At 42.0% G+C, this 15,522-nt stretch overlaps 1 protein-coding gene across 1 annotated transcript; it reads right to left on the reverse strand.

Moving 5' to 3' along the window:
• Positions 1-846: 846 nt before the first annotated feature.
• On the reverse strand, positions 847-14,055 carry tubgcp3 (tubulin gamma complex component 3). The gene is made up of 23 exons (XM_028572348.1): positions 13,865-14,055; positions 12,649-12,756; positions 11,843-11,910; positions 11,512-11,589; positions 11,170-11,378; positions 9,896-10,062; positions 9,571-9,683; positions 8,520-8,645; positions 8,349-8,417; positions 8,107-8,239; positions 7,831-7,997; positions 6,572-6,682; positions 6,304-6,412; positions 5,505-5,694; positions 5,244-5,379; positions 5,093-5,161; positions 4,846-4,981; positions 4,543-4,631; positions 3,923-4,054; positions 3,674-3,814; positions 3,471-3,587; positions 3,232-3,326; positions 847-2,968 (listed from the first exon to the last, which is right to left on the reverse strand). Exons 1-23 carry the CDS (start codon positions 13,938-13,940, stop codon positions 2,902-2,904), a joined length of 2,706 nt encoding a protein of 901 aa, XP_028428149.1. The 5' UTR covers positions 13,941-14,055; the 3' UTR covers positions 847-2,901.
• Between the last annotated feature and the right edge of the window lie 1,467 nt (positions 14,056-15,522).

Consider the following 15,522-nt stretch of genomic DNA (forward strand, 5'->3'; position numbering starts at 1 on the left):
TTCAGCTTATTTTGTGAAACATAAAGTAACTACTGTTACTAAAAGTCAGGACTGTCTGTGGAATCAACTTAAAGCAGATGCAACCTCAGACTTGTTTACAAAGCAGGGATAATCTAACCAAAAAAAGCTGTTGAGTTGCATTGTGGGAAATGTAGGATCCAGTGTTTCTGCGGACTGAAGGTCTCGATATCTCGGCCTCTGCTACTTTAATTTAGACTGTTCTTGTTTTAATCCATCTTTCACACAAGTCCACCAACTTTATACAAGTGTACTATATAGCTGAAGTAGTCCATTAAGTAATTCCTTTTAAAACAATTCATTTAGTAGTTAACAAACAAGTCTTGAAAGCTTTGAAGAACTTTTTGACAGCTCAGATGATGGGAAGAAGACCAATAGTAGAACTAATGTGGGCGCCCGGATAGCTCAGTTGGTAGAACGGGCGCCCATATATAGAGGTTTACTCCTCGACGCAGCGGGCCTGGGTTCGACTCTGACCTGCGGCTCTTTGCTGCGTGTCATGCCCCTCCCTTTCATGTCTTCAGCTGTCCTGTAAAAATAAAGGCCAAAAAGTTATCTTTAAAAAAGAAAAGATTAAATAAATAATAGTAGAACTACTGTTCAACTTGTTGCAGATGATATTGTATTACTTAATTTATAATATTGTAAAACAAAAGAAGTGAATGTTCAGTAGAGATTCATCTGGAAAGTTTATCTTGAAATGATCAAACATCATCACTGATGTCTTGCCTGTAGGGGGCAGTAAGTTCAAGCAAATAGACTTCGACGCAGAGGCCGAGCTGCACAGCACCACCAGCACTGATGGCAGTAAACACAGCAGAACACACATTAATAAAAAAACATTTTAATAAAGAAGCGGGATGGTTGGTTTCCCTATATTCTATTCAGTATGTGCTATAGGCCTACGATGTAGAGGACAGACAGGGACAAGACAGCGCTGACCCAGGTTCAGTTTGGCGTTTCACTTCACTCTAAATCACAGGAGGAGCGCAGATAACGGTGACCATAAGCAGCAGCGGTTTGTTTCATTGACAATAGAAATTAAAGACAATCCTGGAACATCACTGCACCCCTGAAGTAAATATTTCCACGTGAACACTTTTTCACTGAAGAAACTTAAGTTTTACAGAAATGTCAAGAGCTAATCATTTTGATACAGGTTTATTTTCTAAGTTTAAAGTTATTTGCATGTGATTTCTGTTAATTTTATTTTTTTTGCTTTTAGAAACATGACCCAGGATCACAGCTCCAAAAAGGTGAGATCAACGCTCACAGCTGTTTATATGGAAAGGATTGTATAGCTCGATGACTAAAATCAAATGCTACTTGATTTTCCAATCTCAAACATTTTGGCCTTTTTTCTTAATAGCCAAAAGCATTCGACTGTGTACTACAAAAAAGTCCAGCAAATTGTTGTGTTCAATAAACAAAAAGGGGGAGGTTGTTTTCAGTAAATAAACTGCCTAAGTTAATGTTAATAACCATTAAATTCTTTAAATATGGACTTTCATTTAGAAATATTTACATTTTGTAAAGAAACATCTGAACATTCATAGTTTTCTATTTAGGCAATGAGAAGAGTGAGGTGTTGTAGTTGTTGTGATTGTGTTTCTTTGACATGATCCCTCTCTCATACAGACATAAATCACAAACTGTAAACTAAGCAGGGAAACCACAATTAAATACAAACTAAACTCTTAATAACATTCTTTACATCAGTCGAGGTGAAGCCAGATGCTTGTGTGTGTGTATGTAATGGCAAACCGTTAGAAATCTATTAAAAATCAACAACTAACGTTAGATATTAATATAAGGTGTAATCAAAGTCGGCAATCAAGGGGTTTACATTTTTTGTCTGTATGAGCCAGGGTTGTCTTCATGTCAACGGAAGCAGAATTGTCAGCGAGAGTGTGTGTGTGTTGTGTGCGTAGTTCAAAATCCTCTGTATGATTATGATTGGACAGCTGACCTGACACACTAAAAAAAAAATAACTAAAAAAAACTGGATTTTAAGGAGGCGGGAGTGGAGAACTAGGGTTAGACCGATATACTGCTGTGCCAATACTGACCATAAATATTCAATATGCTGAAGACTCCTGTCTGTCCGTACAGTTTCAGTGCCTCATACGGTTTGTTTCCACCTTAATGAGAACAGCAGAAACACTGCGTCTTAAGGAATAATTATACTAAAAATGCTCAAATTTAATCATTTTAATAACGGCTACAAATACAAAATTGAAAAAATATCAATATCAGACCCATATCGGTTGAACCCTAGTGAGGAGATGCAAAGCCACAGGTGACGTGTAAAGATGCATATGTACACATACATACATTTTTGCATAAACACTATGTAAATACATTATGTGTGTTGGGACTAGATTTGGCAACCACGCTGAGAGAAAAGGTTTTGTTTTCTCTCATTAATAAGGCATGCCATGTAAGGTGGCCCGGTGTGACTCGGGGAGCTCAGTCTGACAGCTGCTTTTATTTACCTCCTCACACACTCACACTTTCCCAAATTGACCTCATGTTTTGCAGAATTCTTGCAGAATTTCGAGCAGTCTGTTCACGGTGTTTACTCTGCATGTCACAACAAGCTCTGAAAGTTTGATTTACTGGACTTTATTCCTTCCATGCAGCTGACTTCACTGGAGCTGTCTGCTGTGATGTCATCACTTGGTGACCGCCGCCGCTGCGACGCCAGAACGTTCAGAACAGCCCGGGTTCGCTCCTCCAAGGCATGACATCATCTCGACATGAAGCACTTTAAGTCTGCTGGCTGGCCGGCCCGCCTCTGTGATGTCACAACTGCCCACTGTGATGTCATACTCCCTACTCCAATGACTGGAAGCCTTGCTTGTCGGGCCTATCGTCGTCATGTCAGATATTTGACGGTCGTCGCCCCCAGTTGGCACCTAGTGAGGCTCGCAGTCGCGGCTCTCTGGCCCTGTAAATTTATTTAAATTATTAATTAAAGCAAATTAAGGGGTCATAAAACAAAACAGTCTGGTTCAAACTGACCTCTCCCTAATATACAGTTGAACATGTGTGATACTTTTACATTTTAGAATAAGAGAACCACAGAGATCATTTATATTTTATAAAGTGCTCGTTGGGATAACACTCACAGGACAGGGAGGGATATCATGTATTTCATTGTTTGTTTTCGTTGTTTTCCTTCACGTGCTGACTGAGTTGTGAAAGTCAAACCTGTAGTGCTCGTTGAAGTCCAGTCTGAAGCTGAGGAAACGCAGACTCTCATCCGTGCTGGTCATCAGCAACACCAGGAACTGCTGGACGATGCTCTGAAGGAAGGGCAGGCACAGAGAGGTGTGGAAGGACAGAGAAAAAAAGTAATGGAATGAATAGGAGAAACAGCTGATTGCATTTAAGGGTGTGCCAAATGCAAATGATGGACAGCCATTCCTGGAGGTGGCTCAGGCTGGTACCTGGTAGAAGTGGGTGAGGATGCGGAGCTGGGAGCGCATCTTTGGTATGGTGTCCTGGAACTCCTGAATCCTCTTCTTCTCTTCTGCTTCCTGTTCGGCCGTCACTCCCCACTGACCCTGAATCAACAGACAGGATAATATCACTCATTGAAATACTATTGTTGTCATATGTTCTTTTTCTCTATATTTGGCTCATCTCATACCTCGTCCTCTCTCTGTTGCTTCTTCTCTTCAAACTGCAGCCGGAGGGCGAGTTCCTCCAGTGCCGAGCGGTAGAGGGAGTCCTGGGCGCTCTGGAACTCGATGATCTGGTCAAATATGGCCCTCAGCTGGGTCAAAAGAGACTGCACGGACAGATAGAAACAGAGTTCAAAGAAGTGAGTATGGAAAATGGGAGGCAGAAAAATAAAAGATAATCTAAAATCTATTAGATTTGTGTGTCTGTGTGTTACCCTGCTGTTGTTGTCCAGCAGGCATCTTGAGATGATGCTGTCAAGGAACATGTCGTGGGCAGCGATGATGTGGTCGAGGTCCTGAGCCTGCTGCACTCTGTTCCACAACTCGTCCCAGGAGCACTCCAGCACCTACACACAAACAATAGGTATATGGGAGGGACGTTGCCCTTTTATTAAAAATCAGATATGATACAGTCAGTGTGCTTCACCTATTATAGGATGGTGGCGCCTCCTTGTCCAAAGTCAATATGGTTTTCTTGTAATTTTGTTTAATTATTTAACCAGATGTTTGAGCAGAGAAATCTTTACTTTCATTTACGGACTTTACTTGACACTAAAACCTGCAGGTAAATCAGCATCAGTCTGCCTTAAAAGACTGCGAACCCATCTAAAATAACCTCTTTAGTCTGACTTTCAGAAGAGTTTTTCCAACTGGTTTGGATTTGAACCAGCAACCTTCCAAAATTGAGTTAACCTCACTAACCTCAAGGCTACTGTTGATCAGAGTCATGCAGCGTTGCATTTAACAGACGCAGCAAATCACCTCCTCCTGTAATTACTACTCTTAACTGATGCTTTACAGCCTGTGATCGTAGCGGCACTGCTAATGCTCTGACCTCAAAGGTGATGTAGTACTGCATTTGGTGGATGAAGTGGACCATCTCAGAGGCCAGGATGTGACATTGATGCAGCACACCGGACAACTCTGGAGGGCAAAAAGCACAACGGCAGGTAAAATCACTTGCCCTTTAAAGAAATATACAAATGACAAAAACTAATAAATATACTGTAGCTTTTGGGTGACTGATATTTGTCCTGCTGCAAAAATGAATGCAACAAAAACATTGTACAAACTATGTAAGCCTACATGTGCTCCACACCAAAAAAAATTGTGTGTGTGTGTGTCAGAGAGAGAGTACCAGGCATGGTTTTGAGCAACTTGGCATTACACATCTGTCCCTTCCAGATGTCAGTCAGTGTGTACTCCATCCTCTTGGCCCTCCACAGGAAATTGAACACACGCAGATAGTGGCCCATACACTCCCTTGTAAACACCTGAAACACACACAGATATTTAAATATATACAATAACAGCAGCAATAAATGGGCAATATGTTGGGAACTGTATTGAAAGTGTGTGTGTGTTTGTGAGAGTGAGTGTGATACCGTAGCAATAGGTCCATCGACGTGGTAGTCCAAACTAAAAACATCCCAGCCTGTATCACCAGGAGACACCTGGAGCCAACAAAAGGACAGATGTCAAAAGATGAGGTGCTGAAGTCAGACCCCCCCCCCAACACACACACACAAACATTACCTCTAGCAGGCGTACATCCAGCCTCTTGAGAATCTCTGCATTGTCATACTGGGCGTTTGTGGCTCTGACTGCCGTCTCTAAGATGCCAGTCAGGTTGTGTTGATACAAAGTGGTGGCAGGACGCACCAACTCTGGTCTGGAACAAAATAATTAGGATACGATGAGATGAATATTTTGTCAAACATTTGAATGCTATAATTCTGCTTTACACATACAAAGTAGCAGCAGATTACGATATATCAAAGTGTGTGTTGTGCTAACTTGAGCAGGTCCATGAGGTGTCTGATGAAGTCTCCCTGGCCCAGCAGCAGGTATCTCCTCATGGCCTGCAGATGCTCCAGCAGCAGGTAGTTGCGGTTAAGAACATCCAGCAGGTATTTGCTGGTGTCAAAGTAAGCGGCGTCGATCTTCTCCTGAAACGCGCCCTCCAAGTCTGACAGCAGCTCTGCAGCTACGAGGAGAGGGACCGGTTATAAGTTATTATAAAAAGTAATAATATAAAAGTAATTTTGTATTGCTGTTGTATGCATATGTTCTGCATGGCTTGCGATGACGATGAGGGAGTAGAGAACATGATGTCCTTCAGCGGATACAGTAAAAGCGACAGATCCAACTGGTCAGATGAAGTCCTATAGACTGAATCAATAGAACATTGCTAAGTACGCCTCTTTGCTCTTCGTTGTCAAAAAGGAGAGGACGACAAGGCCAGTGAGCGGTAAGAGCATTGATCACTGCCTGTCCACTAGCCTACGTCAATATAACATCAATACGATGAGGACGAAACAAAAGGAGACGCAATGATGTCATTAAGAAAACAAAAGAGTACCAATAAAGCCAGGCCAGGCCAGTGATAACATTAACTTTTACATGTTCAGAATACTGTTTTTTTCTTAATGCTATTTGTACTTTGGACTGATATTTTATAAAGATAACGTCACATTATGTGCAAAACCTTTCAATCGTAACTATGCCCCGAACCAAGGACAGATATAGAAAAGTTGTGCTTGTGAAATTGTTTCACAAGAGTGTGAGAGGACATGAGAGAGAAACAGACTCTTACCATCTTTGGGTGTGTCTGCAGACTTGGATGCTGGTGTGATTTTACCCGGCGGTGTTCTGTCGTGACAAACCTGATGAAGGAAGTTGATGGATTTACCAATCAGCAGCACCTAGAGAGGGGGGAGAAAAGAGAGAGAGAGACCAAGACAGAGAGAGAATAAAAGAGTTAATGAGGTAATTTGACTAAAGATAAAACAGTTTTACCTGGATGTGTACAGCAATAAGCCAGGTCTATGGTAACGAATAAAGAGATGTGTGGGCGTGTATACCTTGCGGGCCTGGTCCATGGTGATGAATGAGGGGATCATTGACTTCCTGAGGGAGTACTTGTCATGCCACAGACGATCTGTCTTCACGTTGGGATCCGATGCTACAAAGAACTAAAAAAAGGAAGAAAAAAAAGAAATTTTACTGTAGAATTGGTAACTGTCTATAAAAGGCTCTCAACCTGAATGGATTCTACTGGCTTTGAAGAGAATCAAGTTAAGAGTCAAACGCTGAATAAAAGGGTTCTATGGACAGAGTGTGTGGTCCATGACAGAGGCTTTCATCCTTTGTCACATTCACTTAGATTATACATTTACTTCACAGGGTACAACAGCTTCAACTGGCTTTCTAATGGGCACGCTGAAGGCTGTGTACTTTATGTAAACTGACTCCAACTGTCAGCTTTGCTTTGAATCCATCTCTACAGAGCACTTCCACACAGCTAGAGTAAAATAATTTCACTATAATTCAAATTATTTTCCAAACCCTGGTAGCAGTAGCAGAAGCCTGTGATTTCTGATATGTTTAATGGCTTCATATCTTTCAGGAGAAGAAAATGGCAACACGTCGTATGAACCAGCTCTGGCGAAGCATAACCCCGACCCTTAGACATCCCCTCGTGTGCTACAAAGCTCAGGTACATAACAACATTCACTAACAAGTGTGACTGCAGGGACACATTAAAAACAAGTAGTGCAGGTAAAATATAAAAAGGCAGCTGAACATCAAATCTAGATTTAATTTGTGTCTCATGGTATGACTGAAAACTAACAGACTATGTGTGTGTGTACGTGTGATCTCCAGGATTATTTCCCTCCCAAAAGGTGCAATAACTTTGTCGGTGTTCTTAAACACAGCACTTAAGACCAGAGTGCAGTGCTGACTAATGGTTAATGCTTGACACATAAATACTGTGTGAGAGAGAGAAACAGAAAGAGAGAAAGGGGGGAGTAGGGGGAGAGTAAAGGAGAAGAATCCATCACCAGGTTCTCCATTACACTCCTCTCATCAGTCCTCATTGAAGAAGTTGTCTTGCCTCTCCCCCCCTTTCTTTATTTATCTCCCTCTCACCTCCCTCCTCCTCAGTAATGTTCTTTCTCAACAGGGTCAAACGTCAGAGCAGTTGGACGCAACAATGTTCCAGAAATGACCAGTCAATTCCTGCTGGACCTCTGGGAAGCAGGATGCATCTCTCTCATTAAGCTTCGGACACCATATGTAGAGCTGAACAGTTCAACAAAAGGTGTGTGTGTGTGTGTACCTCGTGGTACGTATCTTCTAGCTCCCCGTCATAGATCCACCTATACAGGAAGTTGAGGATGGGGTGCGACACCAGGCTGAGGATGTGTTGAACCAGCGCTCTCATCTGTGGGTCACCTGTTTTCCCGTAAGAATGGACAGCTGAGGCCAGCTCGCCTCCTTTCCGACCTGAACACAGAAACAAACCAAATGAATTGCACTATACTTAAATACTCCATTAAACATGGTGTGTTGACCCACATCTCCGAAACCAAACACAACACAACACACACCCCACCTTGGCAGAAGTCGACGAGAGCGGCCAGCGTTTTGAGTCGACTTTTGGGGTCATACATCCAGACCAGGAGCCTTCTGAGAGTCAGAGTGCTCTCTGAGCACACAATCACACCCTGCTCATCCTCCACCTGCAACTACAGCACACAGACAGACACACACACAGTAATTTACAATATCAACCTTTTCTATTATCTGAACTTCTCTGTAAGTGTTAATGTGTCAGCCACTGTTTGATCGGTTTACCTGGGAGTGGAGGACAGACAGTAGCCTGTAGTACTCCTTCAGCTCCTGGTGGAGCGAGGCACAGAAGCTCTGAGGGTAAAGGAAGAGAGATGATGACAAAGAGATGGGAAGATGTGCATGTTAGCGGAGGATTAGATACAAAAACAACGTGTATGGCAAACGCAGACACACCTGTCCGACCAGTCCGAAGGCCCGGTCCAGGCTCCTGGCGTCGGTGTACTTCCTGACTTTGTTGTGGAGCCAGCCGAGCTCGGCCAGTCTGCTGCTGGTGTCTCTCAGGGACTTGCACAGCACCACCTGGTGAGCCACAGCACACGTTACCACACAAGGCACTACATCCTCGGTTTGTTGATCTGATTGTAGCTTGAAAGGAATCTTTTGAGGGCAAGACACACTGGACACCGATGATATTATATTACAGTTTTCCGTCACAAATTCAATTTCAAATCCTGACAGATTTACGTCATGTACCCACTACGACTGGCAGATTTGTTTTCGGGCTGAGAAAGATTCACATTTATATTCATAAAATTTGTATCTGTTTAACAAAACATCTCATCCTGAGATCTTTACAGAAGGAAGTTAAGAGGCCATAGAAGAGTGCAAAATATCTTCCTCCTGGACTTTTATTTCTGCATCACAACGGCTCCCCCTCCATCAGGACAGTGACAGCAGATTGACCACAAGTCTATGTTTAGCACCACTGAGAGGATATGGGACAGGTTACATCTAAGGCCTTCCCATCGATAATACCAGAGAGGAGGATGAAAGGGGAATAAAAGAAATTAACAGGACAGAAAGGAGAGATCGATTTGGCTCAGAACCAAAGAGCTTCATATTGATCTGTTGAATCTTTCTTAAAAAGACCAATCAACAACAGCAGTCTTGATATCAAATCGTCTACTCTGGATATGTGCAAACTGTCCAACATGGAAACAAATTCTCCCCAAAAAGAAGTACTGAACAGTTAGTTTTTAATGTTTAAAAAAAACAAAAAACAACTTTTAGATTTAAATGATCAGATTCTCTGTGTTTTCAAAATATGGTTAAATAAGCTGCTTTTCATTATAAATACGACCACCATGTGGTCTGCACTGTGGCAGTTGCTCTGAGATGATGATGACCTGAACTGCGCTGTGAGGTTACTCTGGGTAATGTGTGCAACCTGCTAGACTGATTAGTCCATTAAACGCTTTAGAGGGCTGGTTGCAGGTTCACGTACCTTGCTGTCTATTTTGTAGCAGTTATCCTGGGCGCTCATCTTAATGAACTTGCCATCGATTCCCTGGAAGACGTAGAGGATGTCCCGCACCAGCGCCGCCTCGCTCACCTCCCCTGCACCGACAGAGGACGAGAACAAAGAGAGTTTACTGTACTTTAGGATAACAGTAGATGCTCTCAGTTTGAAAGGAAAGCATTGAGTCACAGTGAAAGTTTAGGCTATAATACTATAAGCGTGCTGGACTACGATTCAGACAACCACAACACATTGATGATGTTCTGTTGGCCTGTAACCTGTCATTAGATGGTTTATACATGCTATTCACCATCTCTGCGAGGACGGACCACTCTGGAGGAGGGAACTGGAGGTCCGAGGGCCGGCCGAGTGGTGAGCGGGGCCAGAGCCGAGGAAGGGGAGCAGCTTACAGGAAGAGCCCAGGCCAGCCGAGAGCCCAGAGGCTGACCGCCTCCCGCTGCAGACTGAGGGGGTTGACTGAAACACACAAACACAGATTTACTGTTTCTCTGAGGGTCTGACCAACACGTTGCACTGATATTGTCCTTTTACTAACATCTGGATATGGTCTAGATTTTGTTTTGATGAGTCCTAATTTAGTGCTCCCGTAGGAATTCAATAGTTCTGCAGTTTTGTGTACAACATTTAGAGGTCTTCTCTTGGACAATGCCCTCCAAACTAGAGGTGTGAATCTTCACTGATCTCCCAATTCGATTACGATTATCATGTCAGCGATTCATTTCGATATTGAATTCGATGCATCACGATGCGTCAAATACATTTTTCTATTAAAGCCATGTAGGATATTTAATTCATAGCTTTTCAAGCTTCAAAAACAAAACATTCTGCACTGCTCTAATACTAAATAAATCGGATACATAAAACTACAGCACTGAGCACATGGCACTTCCTGAATGTGCAAAACATAACAGAATATGTAAACTGAAATGTTGTTAGGACTACGTTAAATTGTAAACAGAAATAATCGTTTATGAGCCTGCCGATTATCGATGCAGCATCGTCCATGTCCACAATTCGATGCATCAATTATTTGATTAATTTCAACACCTCTACTCTGAACAGCAAATAAACCCATAAAAAGAATACTGTGTGTTTTTAAAAGTATACATTATAATTCAATGCCCTTAGACCCTTTCATGACTAAAAAGGGTGAGCCTGAACAGCTTAATGGTCATTTGTAACTAAAGGACTCCTGCATTATTAATAAGGATAAATGGAATTAAATGGCCTTGTGATGCCTAATAAAACTGATTTATAAGAGGTCGGGCTAAGAGGCAAGTTCATTTTCTGGTGCTAATTGATGCTTCGTTTATCTGGCGCTGAGTGTTTTTACAGGACGAGCATCGGATAAATAACCCTCCTCACCCCAGAGCCTTTAAGGTGAATCGGCTTAAACACAGCTGACAAGTGTGCTGAAGTTTTGAAGATGCAAGTGTAAGGTTCTCTTCTCTATTAATGTGCTAGTAACTAGAATGACTACAGGCTAATTTTGTCATTGGCATAACGTTGGCTTGTGTCTTCACCAGGGGGTACGTGCGTAGAAGCTCATCTGAAAATGCTCACCCAGCCAGCAGTGACTGCGGCGTTGCCGTGGGCCCGTTCAGTGTGTAGACTCCCAGACTGGAGATGCCGCTGGTCCCCACGCTGGCCGACAGAGCAGCGCTCCTCTCCCCGTAGCCCAGGGCCAGGCTTTGGGGCCGGGTGCAGTAGAAGGGGGTGGAGTGGGCGTCCCTGGGGAGGGCCTGGGCAAAGAGTGCACCATAATTTCCAACCTAAGGACAGGGACATTACAAGGAGGTGAGGGGGATCAAGTAGGTATCACCAACATAATTTATTATTATACTTTTATTATTGTCAAGTACTTCATACGAAAAGACAAAAAGTATGTGAATGTGTGTGTCTCACCCTGCTGGATGGTTTGCGGGGGTCTTCAGAGAGGCTGAGCAGCAAGTAGAGAACAGACCAGCGATGTTTCAGAACACTCTGTCAATCAGAAGAAAAAAAAACACCACAGAAACACACCATCCCATCAGCTAAAAATGATCACAATCTATTGGGGATACTGCAGAAAAATATCCTAAATTACTATCTATCTATGTATAAATTATATTATCAATACTACATTGTACGTCCATGTGGAAACCTTAATTTGAGTGGAGTAAATATGCTGCATGTGGTTGATCGAGCCATTACGGGGCAGAGGGTTGTCTGTTCTGAAAGATAACCAAACACCAACCTGTGTCTGAAGTTTTCTATGCAGCTCTGAGAAAAGAGCAGCGTCTGCTTCTCTCCTCTGCTTCAGCACTGCAACAGCATCAGACAAAATAATGAAAGAAACCTTTCCACAAACAGCCTATTTGAGACATAGCTTACTTAAACAAAAAGACAAAAAAAAGGCAGGAAATGAGCTGCTGAGGAACATGAGGTCCATCTGCGATAAGAAAAAAAGCAGACAAGATGCAGGCAGCACAGCTCGCTTTGTTCTGCAGCACAAGCGTACTGACAGTACACTGTGAATGGAAAAATAACTAATCATTTTAATGTCTTATATTTTACAGATTTTAATAGCTGGACCATAATTTTTACGGCTCCATAACCTTAAAAATACTTTAACAATGTTCCCATAAGTCCACCTGCAGACCCGGTATATATAAAAAAAAAAAACATTCTGTACAGTAAGTGCTGCACTATTTTTGTTTTATTTTCTGCGTCAAAGCTTGGGTCGATGTTTTCCCACTAATGGTGCTACCTTGGATACTATGAAAGTCTACTGGGAATTTCTATAATGGTGCAATAAAGATTTTTGACTTTTTTGTGGTTTAGCTCCAACAAAAAGGCAAAGTCCACGTAAAGAGCTCATAATACAAAACCACTAGACAGCAACAGAGATTGTTTTGGAAAAATACCACAGAAACTAAACAGAATAATATAATGTAGGTACATTATGGAAATTAGTTCCTCCCTCGGGAACAGATAGTAACTGATGATGAAAGAATGAAAGTGAAGTCATTGGGGGACAATATTTGTCCAAAGAGCACTTACATTCTTTCTTGATCTTCTCTGACACCAGGAACTCATCCCGTTCGATAGTGGGGGCGTAGTTACTGCCAATGACTCGTACAGCATACTGAAACTGGTGGGCAACTTCAGCTGGAGACATAAATCAACGGGTCATGACTAAAGCTCATACTGTAGCAAACAAGCAACACTTTGAAGTAATGTAGAAATAACAGTTGTGACCAGGAGATTTTTTTCTTACATATTAAGCTATTCTTATTTTACCTCAAAAAGTTGTAAATACACAGTATAATACTTTAAACTCAGATGCTAGGACGTTGGTGTGAATGGGCTATTGCTTTGAAAAGGTTTGTGAATTATGGGACTAAATTAGTGTGGCTAACACTGTAACGGATACACAAAAATACAGCTAACACGTCTGTCAGCATTGCCTGCAAAGCTTTGGTGTCTTTGATCACTGAGGTAAAACTGCAAAGTGACTAAAGAACACATGATCATACTGATATTGTTTCCGCTATCTCTGATCCAACATGTACACCTTCCTCTCAGATGCCAGCATCCAGCAGAGGCCTGCAAGACACAAGTGCATCCACTTACCATGCAAACAGTGTGTTGGTCAGCATGAGAGCTAACTGGCTAGCAAGCTCATAGATCGCTAAAGTGAACAGCTAACCACTTTATCAAACCAAAGCTACTATGTGTTCTAGTCCCAGCTGGAGGGACCATGAAGTCGTTCAGCGGGATGTGCAGTAACGTTAACTGTTATCTAGCCTGACAGCTACTGGATCTAGCCCCGCTACGTGCTGTTGTCCACCGCCACAATTTATCAATATTTTTTACCGGTCTAACGTTTAAGTGTGTGCTTGTTTAATCGCAAAGCCGTTGCCAAATGAATAATGTGCTCTCTTCAATTCGGCATCACGTCGAAAAAACCAAGCAGCTTTATTTAGACAAAATTGCTACCATTTTCTACAACTTTCCGTCACAAAAACACAGCAAGTTCGGCCGTAAGCAGTGAAGAAAGTTTAGATTAATATCAAAGTCTGTACTGCATGGTGTGGAAATGAAAGCCGACTTTTCTAGTAGAGGATAAGGATTCAGCGGACGACTTTACATTATGTGTAAAATATGGACAATTACTAATGGAAAGCGCAACGGCAAAAGTGGCAATTTTTTTAATGAGGTTTGCCATGACATTTCCTAGCGCGAAGCATGCTAGCGTTAACGTTGACTGATGTACCTTCGCTTTTCCCCGTGATTCTGCAGCAGAGGCTCTGGAGAAGCACATTGGGTGATTTCTGATCCAGGGTCGCCATACTGTCGTGGCTAATGTTGCGTATGTTGCCCAATAACTGAATAAATAGCAGTGAATAATATGAACTAACTCAAGTCCCCTACTACGAACAACGCCATTTTGACAAGTTGCGTAAAGCCAACACGACGCAGGAAGAATATGACGAAACCAGCACCATATTTCCTTCAAAGTAAGAGCATTGAATGTATCACTCGGTTTGCAAACATTTTCATGACTTTTAGAAAGGATGAATGAATGAGGATAAAATATCAAGCTAAACTGGATTTACTTTTAGATAAGACTGACTAATGTAGAAATGTATTAATAGTGTAGTATGAGTCAAAGATTACAGCTACATTAAAAGACATAATCTATAATATAAATATGATTAATTTCCCATTTTTCAACTCTTCTTACTGATAATTACTACTGAAGAATTTGCAAATGTGTATTCTAAATTATGGCAACCATAGAACATAGAAGCTCTTTTCACTAATTTCTTATTGTATCTGTACTGTATGTGTGGCAAAGGTTTTGAAGGAAAAACGTTTACCTCTTCTGAGGGGTTTTATTTTGAAGGTTACAACCAGATATGGTGGTTATTATTGTAGTAACTTTGACGCTGGTGTTTCAACAGAACCCGCCGAAAAGCGTCTCCAGGAAACAGCACTGGATGGACTAATGAAGGAAAACATTACCCCGGGAAACATAGCATCACGATATTTAGTTCTGACCCTGCTGACCTCGATCTATTTCCAAACTGATGACTTAATAATGCATTCATTACTTTGTATTTTCTTTTTACGGCACTAATTTATAAAAGAATGAAGAATGAAGAGCATAATTTAAACCGTGCTTATTTGCTGTACTGAAGAATTGGACTTACTTACTTACTTAGATGTCAGAGGAACATAGGCTATAGTTTGTCTTTCTAATATATTTTTAATAAAAGTACCAAATGATAGTTCAGAAATCTTTTTATTGAAACATAGTCATGTGGGGAATAGTCACGTGGGAAAAATATGGATTTGTGTAAGATTTTTTTTTTGGAATGATTTCAGCACCATCTGGGTGGACAGCACCACTGGGGTGTCGGGGTGTTCAAATCCGGACAACCCCCCCAACACACACACACACACACACACACACACACACACACACACACACACACACACACACACACACACACACACACACACACAAATCACGTACATTTTAAGCACTGTCCTCTCATTGCATTTTTCTCAGTTGAATTCAATTTTTTTCTTGAATTTTGTCTTTGGTGCACCATTACGCCCCGAGCAAACAAATCGATATTCTAATTAACTGAAACGTCCAATAAATTACACACCAAAAGCACATGAGTGCGCATGCGCTCTCCTCCAGTCAGAGCCACCACCTGGCTCCACGTGACGTAGATGACAGAAAAGCTCCTTTGGCCGCGGCGCGAGACAAGAAGATTACTAGTACACGCGCAGAGGGGGAGAGGAAGTGACCCAGTCTCATAGCAGGAGAAACCAACTTGTCAGTTCCTGTCTAAACTCTTAGACACACAAGACACTCCTAATTTTACTGGCAAAGCCTGCTTCAGCCCCCCCCCCCAC

This window comes from Perca flavescens, chromosome 24 (assembly GCF_004354835.1).
Source record: "Perca flavescens isolate YP-PL-M2 chromosome 24, PFLA_1.0, whole genome shotgun sequence".
Taxonomy (NCBI): domain Eukaryota; kingdom Metazoa; phylum Chordata; class Actinopteri; order Perciformes; family Percidae; genus Perca; species Perca flavescens.

Coding starts and splice junctions, on each gene's coding strand:
- tubgcp3 (XM_028572348.1), bottom strand. CDS start 13,940: ATGGCGACCCTGGATCAGAAATCACCCAATGTGCTTCTCCAGAGCCTC. Junction 6,683..7,830: donor TAGAAGATACGTACCACGAG/GTACACACACAC, acceptor TCCTTTTTTTAG/TTCTTTGTAGCATCGGATCC. Junction 5,380..5,504: donor CACCTCATGGACCTGCTCAA/GTTAGCACAACA, acceptor ATTTTGTTCCAG/ACCAGAGTTGGTGCGTCCTG.